We start from the raw sequence: 21126 nt of genomic DNA, 5'->3' as shown, positions 1-21126 counted from the left end.
AAACGTTTAAAGATCGTGTTCAATTTTTTATTTCGTTGTAATGATGCAAAGTGAAGTGAGTCTTGCGTTTGCATCATAGAGCAAAAATAAATAAACAATCAAATGTGCTCAAAATTCGTAAGAGCATAGATGCCTTTATAACTCTTAGAAATGGTATTTTTTCTAAAAAGTTTAAGTTATGGAGAAAAAATATTTTTAGGATATAAGCACATTCGTTTAAAATCGTCTGCCTATTCATCATTGACTGAACTCAATCTCAAAGAGGCTGTAAACTGCCGAATCACAAGACTCTCTGAAATTCTTGATTGTACTTATTTTACTGCTAAGAAAATAGTATCCCATAACTCTAATATTATTGCTATAACTTCTGATACCTTTTTACGAAATTCAGAGTTTTGCCGGAAACATTTGAAATTTAGTGATGTGGTTGAATTTCCTCTCATTATATCATATAATCCTAGCTTACTACAGCATCGTTACTTTTCTCTCATGGAATTAGGATGTTCTAATATCTCTGTTAGTTATATCATTAGGTATGTGAACTTGCATCTAATTTTCTCACAAATTGATTTCATACCTGTACTTTGGTTCGAAACGTTTCCTTTTTCAAATGTCCTAAATTGTTCATGATTTGTCAAAAACATACTTATACTATGATTTTATATTTTCAACCTGAAAATGTTAATATTAATGAAAAAATGCAACTTAAGAGCATTTGAAACTTAAAGCTCGGGGTTCGTTGCCGTCATGAAAAGACGGATCTATGAAAAAAATTGAGCTTCTACAAAAATGATCTCAGCTAATATAATTACGTGTACAAACAAATTTTCAAATTATGAATGATAAAGCTGTTTTAAATAAATAAACAATTAAGTTTTTTGTTCAAGTTTGGATTTAATTTTATATCAAAAAAGTTATTTAGCTTTAAAAGATGAGAAAAAGTTTGTTTGTTTAAGATGCTTATATTTTTTAAAATAACTTTGTTTTCTAATTTAACTCTCTACTTTAAAAGTAAATCATTGATAGCATTGTCTTTAGTGCACTCTAACTGCCACATGAGGTTGACTCATTAAAAAAGAGCTCTCTGAATAAGAGCTTCACACAGATATTTTGAATGCATTTTAATCTACTTATTAGTTTTGTTAAATTTTTTGTTTCAATATTTTTTGGTGTTTCCTTATTTGACCTTTTTCGCATTTGGTGCAGATGTTTGCCTGGTCACTAGGTTATGTTTTAATGGTCTCTCTAAAGAGTTCCCTTCAACACAAAGCCTATGGAAAATATTCTGTGCCTCCCAAAAGTGATCGCTGCATAGAGGTGGTCTGTCCTGAAGGTTTCACTGTAGTAAAGAGATTTTACTGAAACTCTATTAAAAAAAATTTTTTGCTCTAATGTTTTAATAATTTTTTTAAAGATTCAATCTTTAATGAGGATTTTCATTAATTTTTTATCTAAAAGTATTAGATATTTTTCACGATTTGAATGTGGTTTATGATATAAGTCTTTTGTTAAAATAATTTGTTATAAATTCTTCAAAATGTTGTGGATTATTTAAATTGAATTTTGATTTTTAGGTGTAATAATATGTGAATATATAATAATAATGAGTAATATGGCTTGAATTTCGCATTGGTAATGATGCACGCAATAACATTTTATTTTTCAGGCTTTTAAGATTTTGTTGATGTTTTTGTTTACCAACATTCTCATGTTTTCATTAACTTATTTATAGCATTGCTATATATAATATTTCTTGCAATTGTTGCTTGTTCCAAACAGAGGTATTTTTTCCCCTATAAATTAAATATAAATCTTTAAGCTGTATGCAGACTTAGGTAAAATTAAATACTTTATGCAAACTAAAAATTTCAATTTAAAAAATATATATTTTCCTAACATTTTACTAACTTTTGAAACTTGTTTTAACCCTTTTGGCTCTACCTAATGTTGAAAAAATGTGGCCGAAAATCACTGATATTTTTTAAAAGCATTTTAATTTTTATAAATCCCTGTATTGATTATTATACATACCAGCATATATATATTTTTTAAATATATCAGTTTTCTTATGATATGAAGTTAGTTATTACCAAAATTTTTCTGTTTGAATTTTCTAAAAAATTTGCCAACAAGGTAGAACATGAGGATTTTGACTTTTTTCGTTTACATCTTAACAATGAGTAATATTAAAAAAAATTTATGATAATTTTAATTATAAAAATTTATAAACTTTCCACGAATGGCATTTGAGTACATTATGCTTATCTGGTTGTGCGACTTGGATGATATAGTATTTTACTATTATGTTAAAAGTTAAATTTAAAACTAAGTTTTTATCTGATTTCAGAACATAAAATATTGCTGGCACTAATTGATTTGCATATTCAAGGTATGTCCTCGAACCTATAAGTTTGAGTCCTAGTATGTGAATATCTGATTATTAGATAAAAGTTATTAAAAGTGTTCCCTTTTTTGTGCACTTTTCAGCTAGTTAAAAACCATTGTTGTCTAACTATTTTTTGCTTTATTATTAAGATACCGAAAATAGTTATTAAAAAATAACTAATTTTTTTTGCCCATTTATTTCTTTGGTTACCTAAAAATTCAATTTTATTTTTTTTTATTTTTTCAGATTTCCTCAAATTTTAAAAAAATCTCCCACAACCCTAAGAAAGGATGGAATCATTTTTAATGCTGACAGTTTTTTAGAAACTTATTTGCATTTGATAGACTGTGAAAATCAAAGTGAAGTAGAATCACGTTTTTACAAAATGTATAGAGATGGAAGCTCTTTGTGGGAGATCAAAACTGCTATGAATGCTGAATTCTTAAGCTTAAAACTCAACTGCTCTCTTGTTGCAATCCACAGGATGTTCAAGAAATATCCTCCTCTGAGAACACAAAGTATATTAAACACAAATCTATTATTAGATGTACTTTTTAAAGACTTCCAATTTCCTCTTTCGAAAGTAAGAATGAATTATATTTTAGTTTTGAAAATTTCACTTGAAAAAGTAATAAGCTGGTATAACTTTATGTAATAATTTGTAATTTTGAATACTTTTGCCTAATCATTAATTTTTTCACTACTTCTGATTATTAATCACTTAATCTTCTAATTGGGATAAAGCCATAAATCTACAGCACTCTAAATACCAAAAAAAAATTTAGCTATTGCTCACAATTGGTGTAATATAAGTAAATAATTTCGAATTTGTTTAGGTAAATAATAACTAATTATAAACTAATGAAAAACATTTATCAGCATAATATAAGTCCCTTTTTTATGAAACAAAGTTGGAACATGTTGTAATATTGTGATTATATATGTAATTTTAATCTATACATTACTAGTTATTTTCTTATTGTTATTATTTTTCTTTTAGAGTTAAAAAAAATTTTTTTTGAAACAATGTTTATAATTAAGTTGTCCAGCATCCTTATTAAACTAAAAACACTGGTAGAAAAATTCCTTAAAGAACTTTCACCTCTTTACTTTACCAAATATTTTAAAAGAAAATATTTCTGTTTAAGAATTCTTTCAAGAAATTTCTGTTCTCAGAATATTAAATTGGAACAATAAAGCAGGAAGTTTTTAAATATCTGTATAGAAATTATAGTTTTTTTAGGACGCTAGTCAGCTTTTTTACAATTCTATTCCTATGAGGATTTGAAATATTTCAAAATTTGGATATAATTTCAGAATTTGAGGTTTAATTTCCTTAACATCAGAGTATTCTGTACATTTTGTTATAAAAACAACGTAAGCTTAAGGACATGATGGAGGAAAAAAAATTTATAGGAAAAAATAACTAGAATTTTCAAATTTATGAACCATAATTTAAAAAAGATTTTTCCAAAAACCTATTACTTTGTTAAATAAAGAATCTGCTATAATGCAATGCTCTTTTGAAAATGTGACAAATAATTGAGTTTATTTAGCTCTCTATGCAAGTTTAAAGCCTCTGAACAAAATTGTTCTAAAATCTCCCTGCTATTTACCGAAAGATACAAAAACAAGAAATTTTTGATTAAAATAAAAGCAATTAAAGAGCTAAAACAACTTAAAGTTGTCCAAATTTTTTACATCTTATACTTGGATTTCTTGTTGAAATTATTTTTCACCTTTTATTATGATATATTTAAGGTTTTTGTTCTTGCTTACAGGTATTCTCGGTTCCAAATTTGTTATCGTTGCATCCTGAAATCGCCCTGAAATTTTTATCTGATATTCCCACAATTCTCGGAATTAATACTATTGAATTAATTAACAAGTTTCCAATAGTGTTACGAAGACCCGTTTGTTTGATAAAAAGAGCAGAAAACATTTTAAAAGAATACAGTATAACTGGGGATCAACTTATGTGTTGTCCCAAAATTATTAACTTCAATCCTTCAACTCTACAACAGCGTCTTGAAAAATTGTGTAATTCTGAGGATTTTTCCTTGTTGATATCTTACAAAAAATTCTTGTGGCTAGTATACCACTATAGTATTCTTGAGCGCAGATTACATTCCCTAAAGGAACGTGGTATTCCTTGTTCTATCAGTGTGTTAACTACTTCTGAATCACAATTTGATCAATATTTGTCCGCATCAGATTATCGTACTTGCATCAAAGAAATCTGTTTTTACTTAGCTGGTGTCTTTAGTTGCACTGAAATACTAATTAGGGAAAAATTGAAAGAATATCCTAATATTTATGATTCATCCCTTACCAACTGTCGAAAAATAGTTGAATTCCTCCTCGATGCTGGTGTTTCAAAAAATCAACTCTTGACAGGAATTGGTGTGGTATTCTATGATTTTGAAGTAGTAAAAACATTTTTCCATGAGATGCAAAATCATGATGACTGCCAGCCATTTGCAGACTGGATCAATCATTACAACCTGATACAATTGCTGATATATAAAATAGAAGTAGAGGCTGGATTATACAGAGTGACAGGTAATTCAGATGATTATGAAGAGCTGAGTATGGAATCTGTATAAATTTAACCTGAGAAATTTAAAGAATATCCCAATGTGTATCATTAATCTCATAAAAACTGTCAAAAACAGTTGAATTCATCCTTGAAGCCAGTGTAACCAAAAAGCAAATTTCAATTTCAGAAATTCTATGATTATGTAGTAAAAATGTTTTTTACAGTTAATACAGAATCATCATGACTGTCAGGCATTTTAAGATTTGATCAACTATTACAATTTGATGCAGCTGCTGAATCATTAAGTGACTGAAATTCAAGCAACTTTAAGGAGCTAAGCATGGAACTTATATAAATGTTATAAATCTTGAAATTAAAAATGCATTTAAATAAAATTGATTTTACCCTAAAATCTAAACTGATTATTTTGAAATAAATTATAGGTTAAGTTTTTCATTAACCAATTGACAGTTCATGCTTTTTCTTACACATAAAAAATTTCAACACTGATAAACTGAACAATTGGACTTCACCCTTGATAACATTCTTCAACCATATTTGTGGAACTCAATTTTTCACATAATTTAATATGACTATTTATCGCATGGAACAAAATATATATATCTGTACAAGTTTTAGCATATTTTTCGTGAAACAGGGCGAGTTTTCACAAAATACTGAAGTTTTAAATATAATTTTTCTAAATGTTCGGCACTGAAAAAGATATGTAAATGCATATTAACACAAAATATTATCAGAGTTAATAAATTTGTTAATGTTCTCTTTTAAACAGTACAAAATTAGGATAATTGAAGAAGTTTAAATTTGCCTGAATTGAAATTGCCAAAAAACTGTTTCCTGCAAAAAAGAATTGAATTTGACAAAACTGTTAAGAAATAAGAACACATAAAATATTAAAGGTTTATATAAATTTTGTTTTATTTACATGTATTCATATTTACAAGAACAAAACACAATTTTTCAGAAATAGTTTTTAACTTTTATCACTGGCAACTTTAATCATCTCTTTAAATTGAGAAAGAATTTTAGACTCCCTCTTTTGCCTCTCCTCTCTGTTGAACATGGCAAGTGCACGTTTTTCATCAGCACTATAAATTTGGTTTTCTTTTCTTAATCGCACAGCTTCCATACGCCGATGCCTAGGTAAAAATAAAACTTAGTTTAAATATTGTAAACTAAACTCCAGCACAAGTAAATAGCTTAAAAAAAACTTGTTTACATCATAATTTCCGTTATGTTACAACCATTATATTCCAAATTAATGATAGAATTTACTAAAGATAGCATGCATGCAAAAGTTATTTAATGTAAATGGTAAAAACTATATTAGGTTATTTTATACCTTGGAGAATATTTGACTGTATATTTGCATAGGAAATATTTAAAATGGAGTATTTGTGTCCATTTTTTTTTCAATATTATGTAAGTAGAATAAATAATATCTCAGTACAAAAGAGAAGCATAGTAAATTAAAGTTAACTTTAATAGTTACATGAGATTTCACTTAGATTTGATTCTTCATAAAATTAACTTGAATTATATTATTGATAATTTGAAATAAGATAAAGATTTCTATATACAGTAGAATCTTGATTATTTGAGCCTTTTTCATCTTAACTTCTGTTAATGAATATTTTTTCCAAAGTTATTTTAAACATGAATATAATTTTTCCTTAATTTCAATAAAACTGTCTTATTTCAGCTCTAAATAAGATATTCCCTGAGGCAAAGAGTGTTGGGAAATAAAATAGAAAAGCACTTTTTGCTTTATATGACAAAATAGAATTGATTATTTTATGCAAATAACTAACATTTTGATAGTTGAAGTCTATTGTTTTGATTTTGCTACAAAATCTGAAAATCATAATTTTGTTGCTCCAACTTTTTTTCATTATTAGGAGTAGTTTAGTTTGGCCTTCAATGCTGTTAAAAAGAAGTGCATCATATGATCTTTGCTGGAAAAATTTAATATGATGTAAATGGAATAAAAAAGATCTTACAAAGGAATACAAATCAATAAAATCAGGAAACGATTGATAATGAAATGCTTTGTACCCAATGATTTTTCACAAAAATAAAAGGAATACTATTATTAGGAGTAATAAAACAAGCAAATTTTAAAATTAAACATCTTTATACCTATTTGACAAAAACACAATTTTAAATCATATTAAATAATAGTACTATTATTTTTTTTTTAAAAAAACCCTCAATTTTCAGAGTTTCTTGATGAAAATACATTTTTAAAAAAATTACCTCTATAATTTGGATGATCAAGATCCTACACTACATAAAAAATAAAATATGGGCGGTTTAGATTAATTATTAACTGCTTTACTGCACACTTAACCCAGTGGTGGTGGTTGTGGAGATAGAACGTTTTTTTTTTTTGTTGTTTTTTTTAACCCTCCCAAATGATTGCGCACATGAATAACCTCATTCCATTTTCAACCTACAAACAGTCCTTTACGTAGAAATAGCACTGAATTTTTTAACACTGAAACACCCACCTATCTAGAATAAGATATTAGAAAAATTTATAAAAAATAGTTGATTTTATTGGTATTCAATTTGAAAAACAAAAAAAAATTTGATAATTGCTAATATCTTAGAATAGATGGATAATAGCTTGAATTTATAACTGATTACTATTGAATAAGAGACTTTAATAACATGTGAATCAATTACCAATATTACATAAATTTGCAGAACTAAAAATAAAAATTATTATTGATTGCTAGTCTTAAGTATTGATCTGTGTAGTAAATTTTTTTTAAAACTAAGGTAGTTTTATTGAGATCAAAGTAAACGTCATGATGTACATATATTTTGAAGAAAAAAATGGAGACCTCTGACTAAATGATATCAGCGTTATACTTTTACATATTACTAACATCAATTAATGCATGAATACTCTTTTATAAGAAGCATCATTAATAATAACTAGAAGGGAAACTTACCTGCTTCCGCTCATGACATAACCAACAGCTTCATATGCTTGTATCTGATCGCTTGTCAAACCGATTTCTCCTCTTCGGGGAATTCTTTTTCCTTCAGCAACATAAGCAGCCATAGCTGCACCTTCACCAGGCAATAAAGCTTTGCCGTAACTGTAAAAATACATATGTTTCAGTGTTGAATTTGGATATTTATGATGCAACACTTATTAAATACAGAAATATGTGAAGAAAAAATTCAATTTCGAACATAAATACATCATATAAAAAACAATACATATAAATATACATTTGGTCAAAAATTTACTTATTTAAATCTTGTACAAAAGCTGAAATGTAAAATATCCCTGTACTGCAGCATAAACCCAGCTACATTTAGAACTGATCTCACAAATGAAGTAAAAGATGAGGACTGTGAAATTTAAATAAATATATTGCTGTACCAAAAGAACTGGGAGTTTAGTTCAAACCACCAAATAGTCATTTTCAATTAGCTGTAAGGAATGCATGAAAATCTATAATATGGTACATATTCTTGAATAAGAATAAATGCTGCGCCTGTAATTTCATTAAACAAAAAGAATTCGAATGAACTAAACAGATTATTATTTTAAAGAATTTTTAGTTGAACAAAAAAATTGAACTATCATCTGTATATTTTTATTATAAAAATTAATATAATCATAGCATTACCTTTTTTTAAAAAAAAAATGTTATAAATATTCAAAATACTTTCTTATCAAATAAAATATAAGTATAAAATATAGAATTGCTGAAATAACAAACTATTAATGTAATGTAATGTAATGTACTATGTAAGTATTTATAATGCAATTAACTTATACAATATAATTATACAATACAATACTTATACAATATAAGTTAATAATGCAATTAACTTATATAAATGCAATTAACTTATACAATAATAGTACTCTTAGAAAAATCTATTCATAATCCTAAGGTTAATCTACACTAAATATTATCTTCAATATAAAAATTAATAAAATCAGCAAAGTTCTAAAAATTTGTTGGCACTATATATATAACAGCAAGCTTATTAGATTTTTTTTATGACAATAAGTGAATAAATCAAATGTTGAAACAAAACTTTGCTACCATTTTAAATGTTTGGGAAAAATCCCCTGATAAAATCTAGAAGTTCGCAAGCCTCAATATCTATTATGAAATTAAAAATCTTATGATCTTATAAATTTAATACAATTAATGTTAATTCTAAAGCGTGAAAATTTCTATAAGGTTTATAAGAAATTATTTACAATTACAATCAGAAACTATTGGTACTCAAAGTTACTATTAAAAAAAATATTTTCTTGTAATTATTTAGTAGAATTGGTTGAATACATCTGTACTGTACCTGACCATTTTTGCTAACTGAAGAGAAATTGTTATAAATTCATTTGCAACTCATTCTGCTTCAAACTAATTAAAAAAATTAAAATTTGAATTAAATCTCTTAATTTTTGTTAGCCAAATAAAAGTTGAAATATTTCATGCAAAGAATTTAACAAAAACGTTTAAATATTCTTAAAAAGCATTTCTTAATCTTAAAAATAGCATTACATAGTACTTACTCTTTAGCAGATAGCTGAACATGAGTTTTTGGTACAGGTCCAATTATATCCTCTTCTTCATCATCCAGTTCTAAAAGTTAATAAATCAGTGTTAAACTTATTCTTTTTGTCAAAAATAAATATAATAAAAATGTATACGCTTAAGGAATAATGCTCTTTTCATTTTAAATTACTCTAAATTGTAGCAATAAGAAATGGATACAATGGAACTCAAAAAATGAAAAGCTTACTGCTGTAACATTGATGAAAGTCGAGAAAAAGAAAGTGGAAATTACCTGCTTTAACTGATAATATAAACTTGCTATTTTGAACAAACAATAATATGGATTCAAACTGTTTAAAACTTTTAACAGAACAAACACACACAAAAAAAGAATTAACCAGTCATCTTAAGTCTAATTAATTACAGATAAACAAACTAAGAAAGAAAAAGTGTCATTTATAGGTGAAGTGAGAAAATGTTCATCAAGACTAGCAAATAGACTGAAGAGAATATGATTTAGATGCAAAATGGCTAAATCAAAATCTTTTTCTTATCACCTACTTTTTTTCTCTACCCAAGTTTCAAATTCTTTTAATTCCTCTTCTGACTCACTGGAAGAGGAAGAAACTTTCTTTCTCTTGCTTTCTTTTTTCTCTTTCTTCTTTTTTTCTTTCTTCAGCTTTGACTTTTTCTTTTTATGCTTTTTCTTACCTAAAATATCAAATAAACTTTAAGTAATAGTTATGAAATCAACAAAGTTTGTGCAGACACATATTTGTAAAATTCTCTTATAATTGTACCTCCGATTGAGTAAAATAAGACTAATGAGAATAATATCACTGTCTGGACATTCTTTCAAGAGCATTTTTTGTTAAGGGTACTGCTTAATATGAAAAACTCATTAAATATGGGCTAAATTTAATCAATGTATGTGTTAATGTAATGATAATCCCATAAATGATCAAACTGTTTTATCTACAAGTTTATTATCAACAACTACTGTGATACCAAATACATTTAAACAGCTGTTTCAGTTATATATTTTACTAAATCAAACTAGATCATTTTGTTTTTATCAATAAATAAAAAAAAATAGTATTTTAACTTTAATTAAAGTATAAAATAACTTATTTAAAGCTGTTAAGTCTAACAAAAAGATGAACTCTTCTTCTAAAGTGTGATGGAATGGGAGTTCTAAATGGTGATTAATTAAAGAAAACACTAATTACCAATGGTAACTTTAGGTATATAACTTTAGGTTATACTGAGGACCATACACTTTGCAGTAAAGAAATTGTTGATTTTGTCAAATTTTCCATAACAGTTTTCAAATTGCCATTTTTATTAATATTTCTACAAGTAAGAATAACAACGAACTTCTAATAAAAATGGTATACACATAGTAGTTCATCGTTGAGGATACACAATGCTGACGACATTTCAAACATTCATGCCGTTGATTTTAAAGTTGCCAAGCCTTAACTTCCCAATCCAATTGTTTCTGCAGCCAATGGCAGAAAACTGGCTGCATTGCCCCTTTACAAACATTACTTAATTTTAAAAAATGTCCGTTTTAAAGCATGAAAGATTAAAATTACCTTAAAAAAAATTTATTCTAAATTGAACATTTCAAATTCACAATTTAGTTATATTTAATACATCATGGGTATAATGTCAAAAGTGGTCAAATCAAATATGATGAGAAATAACATTTTTAAGTTTAATGTCATGTGTAAAATCAGTACCTTTATTTTCCATTTATATTTTACCAATTTTCATTTTTTTTTATTTGCTTTATTATTTGATTTCTACTTGCTCATCATTGCTACTATATTGTGGCTTGGTTACTTTTGGCAATTCACCCAAAATATTATAAAAATCAATAAGATTTATTTATGAACAAGACTTTCAAGAAAAAACGTGATGCAGGGGCAAAGATTTAAAGAAAAAACAAAATATGTTAGAAGATGACAAGGGAAAAAAAACAGTCAATAAATATAGTCAGTTTACTTTTATAGATTTTTTAATATTTATTTATTTACAAATTAGTTTAGAATATGGCATTAAAATTCAAAAATTTGAAAAACATTTGGTGAAGTAATTAGTTGAACAATACCACCTAGTAGTGGGCAAACAAAAAATGTAAAAGGATATCATTTTTCAGAAAGAAAAAAAAATTCAGAAATTTTTTGTAACAATAACTCATACCAGACTACTTTAAGGAAAAATGACATACTGAAAAAATTTATTTGTTTTAAAGTATAATAAAATCAAATTTTATTATAAAAGAATAACAAAATATATTACTTTTAATTTCTAGGTTACTTTATTTAAAACAGAGAGTTATTCGTATAATTTTATTAATGGGACACTGAGTAACTCATAATAGTTTGATATCAATATGCAAATAAAGTTTTTACAATGCTGTATGTTGACCCCTGAATTTATCAACATAAAAAATTAACAAAGTGAAATTTTTAATTCAATTTCTTTTTCATGAAATGATTAAATTCTGAAATAGTTGAAAACAATGAATCCTGCAGATAAGTCTAGATGCCCCAGTCTATATGTAATTATTTAGCGATTTTGAGGTTTGAATAATTGAATTTAGCAATCTTTACAAACATTATTAATTAAAATGAAAAGATGTTACATCGAATCTTTTGATTTACAAAATTTGTTATTATAAAATCGTCATTAGTATTTGTAAAAAATGAGATGTTGTAAACAAACATCAAAATTATAAATATCAGAACAAAAAGCTAAAAATCAGAACAATATATATGTATTCAAAATATCAGGAAGATTTTTTTTATACTGTACATTAAATAACTTACTTTTATTTTTCTTCTTTTTTACTTCATTTTCACTATCATATTCATCAGAACTGAAATAAAAATTAAATATAAAGTAAAATTTATATCAATTAAAATGATTGATTTATAAGCAGACATTACATGCAATTATTGAGAAAAAAAAATTATTTTTTAGTAATAATGTTGCAAAAATATTAATTTTAAGAAAAAATGAAAATTTTAAAACCAATTCAGTTTAAATAGTAATTTTAATTCAAGGATTTTTTTTTTTAAGTTTGCTTTATTATCTCTATTATCTGCCTTGAATATTATTATTTTTTTTTAAATTATGCCGAACTGCAGTGTAAAAAAAGGCAATATTTGTTGTATAAAAACATATAACTTTATAAAAATGCTGCTAAAAGTAAGAACTGTACAACTGTAAATATATTAACATAGTGAATTAATAAAGCTACAAATCCTTTTATTCAAAGACATCGGATTTCCCATGCGGTAGAAATAGCAAAAATAATGGAAGTCTTAAATGTATGCAAAGACAAAATTTGTAGATTTCATAAATCACAAAATTCTTGATAAAAAAAATTACTAAATAAAAATAAAAAACTTCTTTTTTAATGAGAATATCAGAGATTTTGCAAAGATTTTTTAGGTTTTACTTAACTTTAATGCTATTTAAGGTTCACATAATTATTCCACAAAACAAAATAGCATCTTTTTAGAAAATTGGAAAATCAAAGAAGAAAAAACGCATTTAAAATCCTTGAAATAAGTTACAAATTAAGAGCTTTTTACGAACCTGTACTTCTGCCAGTGTTGTTTTTCACTAAGCATCAATAAAAATAGCACTTTTTTAACATGTTTCAAAATAACATAACTTATTCTCAACTCAATCTTAAACCCCATTTAATATAATGAACACAAAGCTAAATTTCAAAAAAAAAAATTTTACACATTTATTTCAAAAATAATTTGTGGACTAAGTTTAACTCTTTAACATACAATATTGACATGAAAATTGTGGCATTATAGAACATAGAAGCAACAATATAAAATATGCAAAGTATTTATCGCAACATTTTTACATCAAATTCATATAAAAATGCTATAATAAATACTTCTGAATCACTATAAATATAAACTTACTCAGATATTCTTTCTGGAGAAACACCCCAAATGCTAGGCACACCCGATTTTCCAATTTTTTCTCTTTCCATTCGCCTCCTGAGGAAAACAATAGCTTATTTTAATACTTCAATAAAAATATGCAGTAATAAATATATATCAAATTACTTCACATTATACTGAAATAATTTATTGCACTGAATAAATTCAGAAATTAATGTTTACTTCAGCACCTTTATCTTTACTTCTGCAACAATCTATTTTTACTAAATTTAAAATTCCTGATATACTTTTAAATGGAAAAATGCATGGATCCAAATTAAATGTTTTTGTAAATATTATATACAATGATTATGAATAATCTGAAATTATACCATTAATCTCTCAGAATAATCTTGCCCATGTGCCATTAAATTGTTTTTCTAATAGTTCCAAGTAAAAAAGGTTGAGTAAAGTATTAGTAGTTATTTCACATCTTTAAATATTATTGAAATGTTCCAAAATTCAAAAATATGTACACTAAATTTTCTTCAGTGTTATGCTAAATTTCCAGTTTTTAGGTATAAGAAAAGGCGAAAAAAGATTAAATATTTTATTTTTGAAGGAATATTCCTTAAGTGTAATGAACAAGAATAAAATTTATGTTGACGGATTTGTTAAAAATATATGCGATGAAACATAAATTATGACAAATAAAACAGAGTTGGAAAAACTCAATAAGTTGAATTTTGAAGCAAAATGAGAATGAATTTTTCATAATTGTATAGTGCTCTGGAATTTCAAGATAAGATCAAATAATGATTCTTAAAGAATGTAATTTATTTGGGTTATTTTAAATACCATATCAAACGCATTAATGCAGTAAAATAACTTTTTGCACATTTTTTTTTAAAAGATTCTTCAATACAAAGTACTTATACAAATTTAATTTAAAAATTAACTGAAGTTACACAAAAAATTTCATTTAATAATATTTTGAATTCTTTTTTTTTTAAATAAACAAAAAGCTCAATACACAAGATCCTTCTTAAAAAACTTAATTTAATGCCAACTGAATATATCAAGTTTGTTTGTTTGTTTTTTTTAAATAATAATACTAAAAAGAACACTTGTATAACTTTTAATTTAAAAATCAAATTATAATTTACTAAGATGTGATCTTAATAGTTTTAGAGATTGACTTCAAATGATAATTTCAGCAGATGAATTTAAAATTACAAAATCAATATGGCTTTTTGTATAGAATTTAGATCATTGACTTTTAAAATATAAGGATTGGTCACAATATGGAAAACAGGGTGTCAATAGCTTAGACAGGAGAGTGCTCAAAAGTTTGGACTTAATATTAATTACAAACTTTGAATACTTCACTATTTAAGAGAATCTAAAATATTTTTAATACAATTGTAAAATTTGTTTGTATGAAAATAATATCATGTAAAATATATATTTTTACAATATTTATAAATTATATTTCACATGAAGTGTTTCTTTTTTATTTAATTTAATATTGGTCATAAAAATTTTGAACTATAAAACACACAAATTTTTATTACTAACTAAACTCAGCGACGCGACAGCCCACAGAGGGCCAAGGCCTACAGTGCCCATCTCAGTTTTCTTGACCTTTGGGGTCTGGGATGCAGGAGCAGATGTTCCGGTTAGGTGGTCAACCGAACGTGAAACCCCCAGTGTTTAGTTCCCAAGCACGCTTGGTACTCATTTATCGACCCACTGAAGGGATGAAAGGCTGAGTCAACCTTGCCCGGTCCGAGGATTGAACCAGGGACCTGTGGCACGACACCGCGAAGCGCTACCGCTCAGCCACCGGGCGTCAATTTTATTACATTTCTGTCGAAATAATTGTAAAAGATAAAATACAAAATTTGAGCAAAATTGGGCAAATAATTTCTGAGTAATATGAGAAATTCTCAAAAACTATTTCACATATTCAAGTCAAACATTTAAAATTAAACAGTTAAAAGTTATGTATATATATTTCTGTACCTCTAATCAATAAATCATTAACAACTCAAAAGTTTCCTAATCATTATTTTACGATAAAAAAAATAGTAGAGAATAAACATAAAATATCTTTTATGTTTGGATTAAGGGAATTTTAACATCTTTGTTTAAAAAAAATTTTAGATACTCTTAAATAGTTATAGAAATAGGGAGTAGTATGTCAAAATTGTAATCAACATTAAAGCATAAAATTTTTATTAATCTCCTAACCTAGACTTTTGAAATATTTTTTTAGATTGTGACTAAAGAAAAAAAAAGCATGTTTATTTAAAACAGAGATGCACAACTATTTTAGGGTAGGCATCAAAAATACAGTGTTGGGGGCCAACATTAACATAATGCCAAAATTATAAAAATTTATTAAAAACTGTTTGAAAGTAATATGAATGAGTTACAAATGTGTAATCAGTCTTTGGCATTTGCTTAAAAAAAATTTAAGGTAACAAACATTTAAACAAACATACTTATTATATTAAAAAGCAAATAATGGTTTATGAGGAAGTTAAAGTCATATTAATCAGAAAAGTTAAATTTCACTATTATATAACAAACAAAATTTGTTACTAATACAGAATTAGATAAATGTGATGATCATCATTGCAAATAATTATTTTTTTTTTATTTAGTTACAATAATATATGAGTAATTACATTTTACTAGAAACACTGAATCCATGGCTTAAATAGAACTTTCATAATGAAAGAATCACATTCTGATATTTTAAGAAAAACTGTGAGCTAGATCAGTAACTTGCTGCTTCAGACCACGGTTTAAGAAATTATCCGCAAGGCCAATTAAAAAGGTTTTGTGAGCCACTTTTGGTCTTGGAACCTTGCACCCTGATTTAAAGAAAATACATTTTCATGTCTGATACTATAATTTAAAATACAATTCAAATTAATTAGCATATTTCAGGTCAATCCCNACCAAGATACTTAAATTCTTTAACCTTTTCAAAGGAATGTCCGTTTATCTGCAAAGGTTCACTATAGTTTACAATTGAGCTTGAAAACTCCATGAATTTGGTCTTGTCTTCGTTAATGGAAAGGTGCATCCTGATTTAAAGAAAATATATTTTCATGTCTGATACTATAATTTAAAATACAATTCAAATTAATTAGCATATTTCAGGTCAATCCCTTGAACCAATAAGAATCGCGAACCAATGAATCGTGATAATACATCTTAAAACGTGATAATACAATCATTAGATAAAAAAAAAAAAATAACGATTCTTTAGTTAAGGTGTTTTACTTCACAATACAGTATTTAACCAAACACCAAAGAATTATTTGATATCAAAAATTATCATTAAAATAACAAATTAAATCTAACCTATCCATGAAGTCATCCTGATGGGTGCGATTTTTCCTATGATGATCTAAATTTCTGTCAGTTCCATCGTATCTTCCTTGTTTGGATACATAATGCTTACCATTGTCATTAAATTTTCCCATATAGGACCTTTCTCGTTTCTGAGAATCCTCATAATTGTGTGCGGCCCTTTGTGTTCTATCATCTTCACTTTCTGAAGATTTATCCCTATATCTTTTCTTATGATGCTTGTTTGAAGAGTTTTCTGAATTTGAAAACTCTGAATGACTCTGCTTAGAATGATTTTTATCTTTATGTGAATGAGAATTATTGTTTTTTCTGGATGCAGGTGAATGAGAAGACCTGTGATGATTATTGGAGGATGAAGTAGACTGATATTGATGTTTATTATAATTTGAATATGGAGACCTTGAATTTCTTCGGTGACTTTTTAATTGTGGTGAGCGTGATCTTGATCTATACTTATGTGAAGACGATTCAGAATACTTTTGAGAGGGTTTCTTGATTTTATTTTTTCTACGTGATTCACTTTCGCTGCTTAAAATAGAAGAATCTTCACTGCTTTCACGTGCCATATGGCTAACTATAAAAGAAAAATAATAGCTTTTATGCAATTGTTAACAAATTACATTTATCTAAATGTAACTTTTAAATATGAAATTTTTCTTTCAAAACCTTTGTTTCTCGAATATCTAATAATCAAGCACAAATGCCCAGATATGACAAACAAAGAAGGTTAAGAATCAAAAATCTTTAAAAGGAATATTTTCAGTGTTAAAGGTAATGTTAAAAAAAATTTTATGTAAATAGATATATGTGGTTTACAGAAATGCCTGCATTTTTCTACTAAAAACAATAAGCACTTTTAATCGAATGTCTTAATTAAATTTAATTTTTTAAAGTACCTGTATAACTCGAAAAATCTCTATCTCAAATTTTTTGCCTTTCCCATGAGATTCGAGTCGATCCGACTGTATATGATTAAACTCATTATCTCGATAGTGAATTTATAGCATCTAAGAGCATAAAATAGATCAGACATAGATAAAAGGAAAAACTACCAGCAAACACAAAATTTTAATTTAAAAAATTTTCTCAGAGCAATTTATTGACTCTTACAACTAGTTTCAACCTTTTTGCCAGAACCAAGTTTTTAAGAAATTTGTACAAAAATCAATTTTAAAAGTGCTTTAATTTTTAAAAAAAAACTATATTTATTATAATACATATCAGCATATTTTTATTTAAATTAAGAAGTTTTATGAATAGATGAAGAAATGAAGAAAACACTGCCATGCGAAATGTTCAGCATGTTGGCAATTTCCCCCAGTTTTATGCTCCGACCTGTCTCTAATGATTGCAGCTACGTGGTCAACATTTGCAACAGTGCTAGATGATGAAGTTTTCATCTATAATATACATTCATCCGGCTTCAAATTCTTAACTCCACTCTACAATACCTTGATGAGAAATTGAGCGCTAACCATATACAGCAGTGATTTTCTGATTGTTTTGTGTTGCAATTAACCCATTTAGCCCCATAGAAATCTGATTGCTGTGCACCTGCCCAATTTAGACTGAACTTCTAAATGACACACCATTGATCCTAGCCCACCATACACAGAAAACAAGACAGAGGAAAAACAAATTTTCTCATCAGACATCTGAGCACCTACTGTCAGTTTCTCTGCATTGTTCAAGATTATGACACATTCTTGCTGCGACTCAGTACAAACTTACTTATTGATCTGCCCTCTTATAAATCTTCACTCAAAAACATTTCAATGCTAAGATTTAATAAATATTTTAATAAGAATCAATCTTCAATATTTAAATCTTGTTTTTTTGTGCTACTCATTTTACAATAATATATAATAGTACAAAAATGAAAAGTATGAAAATTGAATTGTTTCACTGTCACACTTCATGTTTTATCACTGAAAAATACTATAATTAAATAGACATACTTGATGTTTCCGTCTAAGAAAAAGAGGGATACATGATTAGAACATCATAATTTCTTAAGTTTTTTTTACAAAAAAAAAACTACTAATGATCAAAAATTTTGGGGATATTTCTGTATCCTGATCTGTAGCGCCAACTACAATCACCAAGGTGCCAAATAGATTCTAAATTTGCAATTTTTTTACAAAAAAAATTTAGATGTTTGCCAGGGGGTAGCTACGAGTTATACCTTTCGAGTTGGTACCTTTCTGCGACATTTTTTTTTTACTTTCTTGCAGGTCACTGCCCAGAAGTTTGCAAGACTTGGCGATTATTCTGCCACAGATCAGGATATGGAAATCTCCCCAAAATTTTCATGATGGTGAAAAAAAAATTTCTGCTAACGGTGATCGGGTATAGTAAGCATATCTGAAACAGACTATACATGACGCTAATGCATGCGCAAGAGCGTAGTAAGAATATTTTCACAAGAAAGATGAATTCTAACTACTAATACATGTAGATATATATTACAATAACCTCATAAACAGTTCTTTCATCATTTTCTTTTTACCACCATTGCATTAAGGAATTGTCTGAGAAATAATATTAGTGAGAAAAAAATGTCGAAGAAAACAGACCCAAAACACATATCTGATAGTATAAATATGTTATGAGTCTACAAATAATTTATGTATCAAATTTGACATGCTTTAAAAACAAACTTTCTATTTTTTATTTATATTTTGAGTTTGGACTAAATTTATTAAAAACATTGTTTAATTTCAATCGCTGTCGGTCATTTTGAAAATCTACTGGTCAGTGGTGAGAGCATGAATCATCCGGGGTCTGTGTAGGTTTTTCTGAGAGGTACCTATTTTGTGGAAATTTAGACATAATATGTGAAAAATTAAAAATATTAAAAAATCAACACAAAAACATAGTAAAAATATAGATTTATCGTTTCTTAAGGATACAAAAATAAAATCTTAAGAAAAAGTATGGGAAAAATATACTTGAGGGTGCCCCTTTGGCGACTTATGTTTGGCGCCATACTTGTTTGCCGGGAACGCCGTGGTAACCCACAAACAGAAAATTTATATCTATTACTAATTAAACCTTCATTTATACACCAGTCAATCACTGCTTTTTTTCCATTGTTATTCAAATCGTACAGAAACTTACGGTTTATCTTATTGACAGTATTCATTTTTACTAACAGAATCAAAAATAACCGTATCAGCCGGTATCCAAAGTAGAACTAACGGATCTCTGAAATTACATTTAAAAATTCATTTAAAAACAACGCTAAATTCTAAACTAATCAGAATCACGATTCAAATCGAAACCAATCAGAATCACGATTGGTTTTCAACATCACCCAGCTTGGCGATCAATCGCGATCACAACTTGGCGGGGGCACCCTCAAGTATAGTCCACCCAAAAGTACTTCGTGAAACTACCGTTTTTCCTAAAGTTTAATTTGTGAAACTACCGTTTTTCCTAAAATTGAATTTGTGAAGGTACCGCTAAACGGTAGTAAATTCAACGTGGACAGACCCCTGATCATGTACAAGAAAATGTGTTCCACAGTGTAAAATAAAACCAAAAAGTATTTTACACTAGGATATATGTTTTTTAATGTAAAAACTTTTTTGAAAGAAACAATTGATAGGAATGAGGGGGATTCTGTGCGTTTTTTTCTCCTGATTTTAAAAAGCTTCTAAAAGCTGGGATATAATTTAAAATTGACACCTCTATCATACCATAAGTAAAAAAATATCAAAATAAATTACATTCGTTTTATAAACAAGAGTAAAATTCTACTTTTCAACTTGAAACGAATCTTGTTGCATCAGATGTGCAATAAACGCAATACAGTAATAAAAATAGAAAAGTGGTGCAAAGTAAATACCAAAATAAAGAAGTACATTTAAATAAAAAAAAACTTCTTAGTTTTTAACATTAATTTTCGAAAAGAAGAAAAAAAATCAGAGAAAAATGTAATTAATTACCTGGCAGTGAATACTTCGTTACGCTGTTTATTTACTTTTAGGCCTAGCCATTTATTTAGATCATAGAATTTTCACAGATATAAGGAATCCACAAGAGGAAGTGAAAGTCCTATTTTTTCTGTGGCAACGAAAAATGGGTTACCTTTTTCAGTCATCGTGGCTACTTTTTCTATCTGTTAAATCGCTTCATCTTCAGTGTCAGGGCCGGATTTAAGCTTGACGGGGCCCTAAGCTACTGAAAATGATGGGGCCCTTTTAAGTTCAATTCTATTTCAATACACCAAAAGTAAACTGTCGTTTTTTTTATTGCTGAATATTAACATTATATTATTAAAAATTTTATAACATTGCTTGAGTTTTAAATATATTGATTGTGATGAGACTATAA

The 21126-nt window shown here is 27.0% G+C and overlaps 2 protein-coding genes across 5 annotated transcripts; one reads left to right on the top strand and one right to left on the bottom strand.

Annotated features, from left to right (window-relative positions):
• The first annotated feature begins 76 nt into the window (after positions 1-76).
• Positions 77-5389, top strand: LOC122270812 (mitochondrial transcription termination factor 5). The gene is made up of 3 exons (XM_043049663.2): positions 77-533; positions 2633-2969; positions 4168-5389. Exons 1-3 carry the CDS (start codon positions 151-153, stop codon positions 4990-4992), a joined length of 1545 nt encoding a protein of 514 aa, XP_042905597.1. The 5' UTR covers positions 77-150; the 3' UTR covers positions 4993-5389.
• Positions 5390-5839: 450 nt separating this feature from the next.
• LOC107442649 (NKAP family protein CG6066) lies at positions 5840-20914 on the bottom strand. Of its 4 annotated transcripts, XM_043049684.2 has the most exons (9): positions 20739-20869; positions 18747-18759; positions 16780-17362; positions 13441-13518; positions 12319-12368; positions 10043-10192; positions 9499-9568; positions 7907-8056; positions 5840-6085 (listed from the first exon to the last, which is right to left on the bottom strand). In XM_043049684.2, exons 3-9 carry the CDS (start codon positions 17352-17354, stop codon positions 5920-5922), a joined length of 1239 nt encoding a protein of 412 aa, XP_042905618.1. In that variant the 5' UTR covers positions 17355-17362; positions 18747-18759; positions 20739-20869; the 3' UTR covers positions 5840-5919. The 4 variants fall into 4 exon arrangements, with proteins under 4 accessions (XP_042905618.1, XP_042905601.1, XP_071037539.1 ...); XM_043049667.2 differs by lacking the exon at positions 18747-18759 and having other exon boundaries at positions 20739-20914; XM_071181438.1 differs by lacking the exons at positions 18747-18759; positions 20739-20869 and adding an exon at positions 20551-20603.
• Between the last annotated feature and the right edge of the window lie 212 nt (positions 20915-21126).

Source organism: Parasteatoda tepidariorum, chromosome 5 (assembly GCF_043381705.1).
Source record: "Parasteatoda tepidariorum isolate YZ-2023 chromosome 5, CAS_Ptep_4.0, whole genome shotgun sequence".
NCBI classification, from domain to species: Eukaryota; Metazoa; Arthropoda; class Arachnida; order Araneae; family Theridiidae; genus Parasteatoda; species Parasteatoda tepidariorum.
The sequence above is the reverse complement of the archived record's forward strand: the minus strand, read 5'-3'. Positions and strand labels throughout refer to the sequence as shown.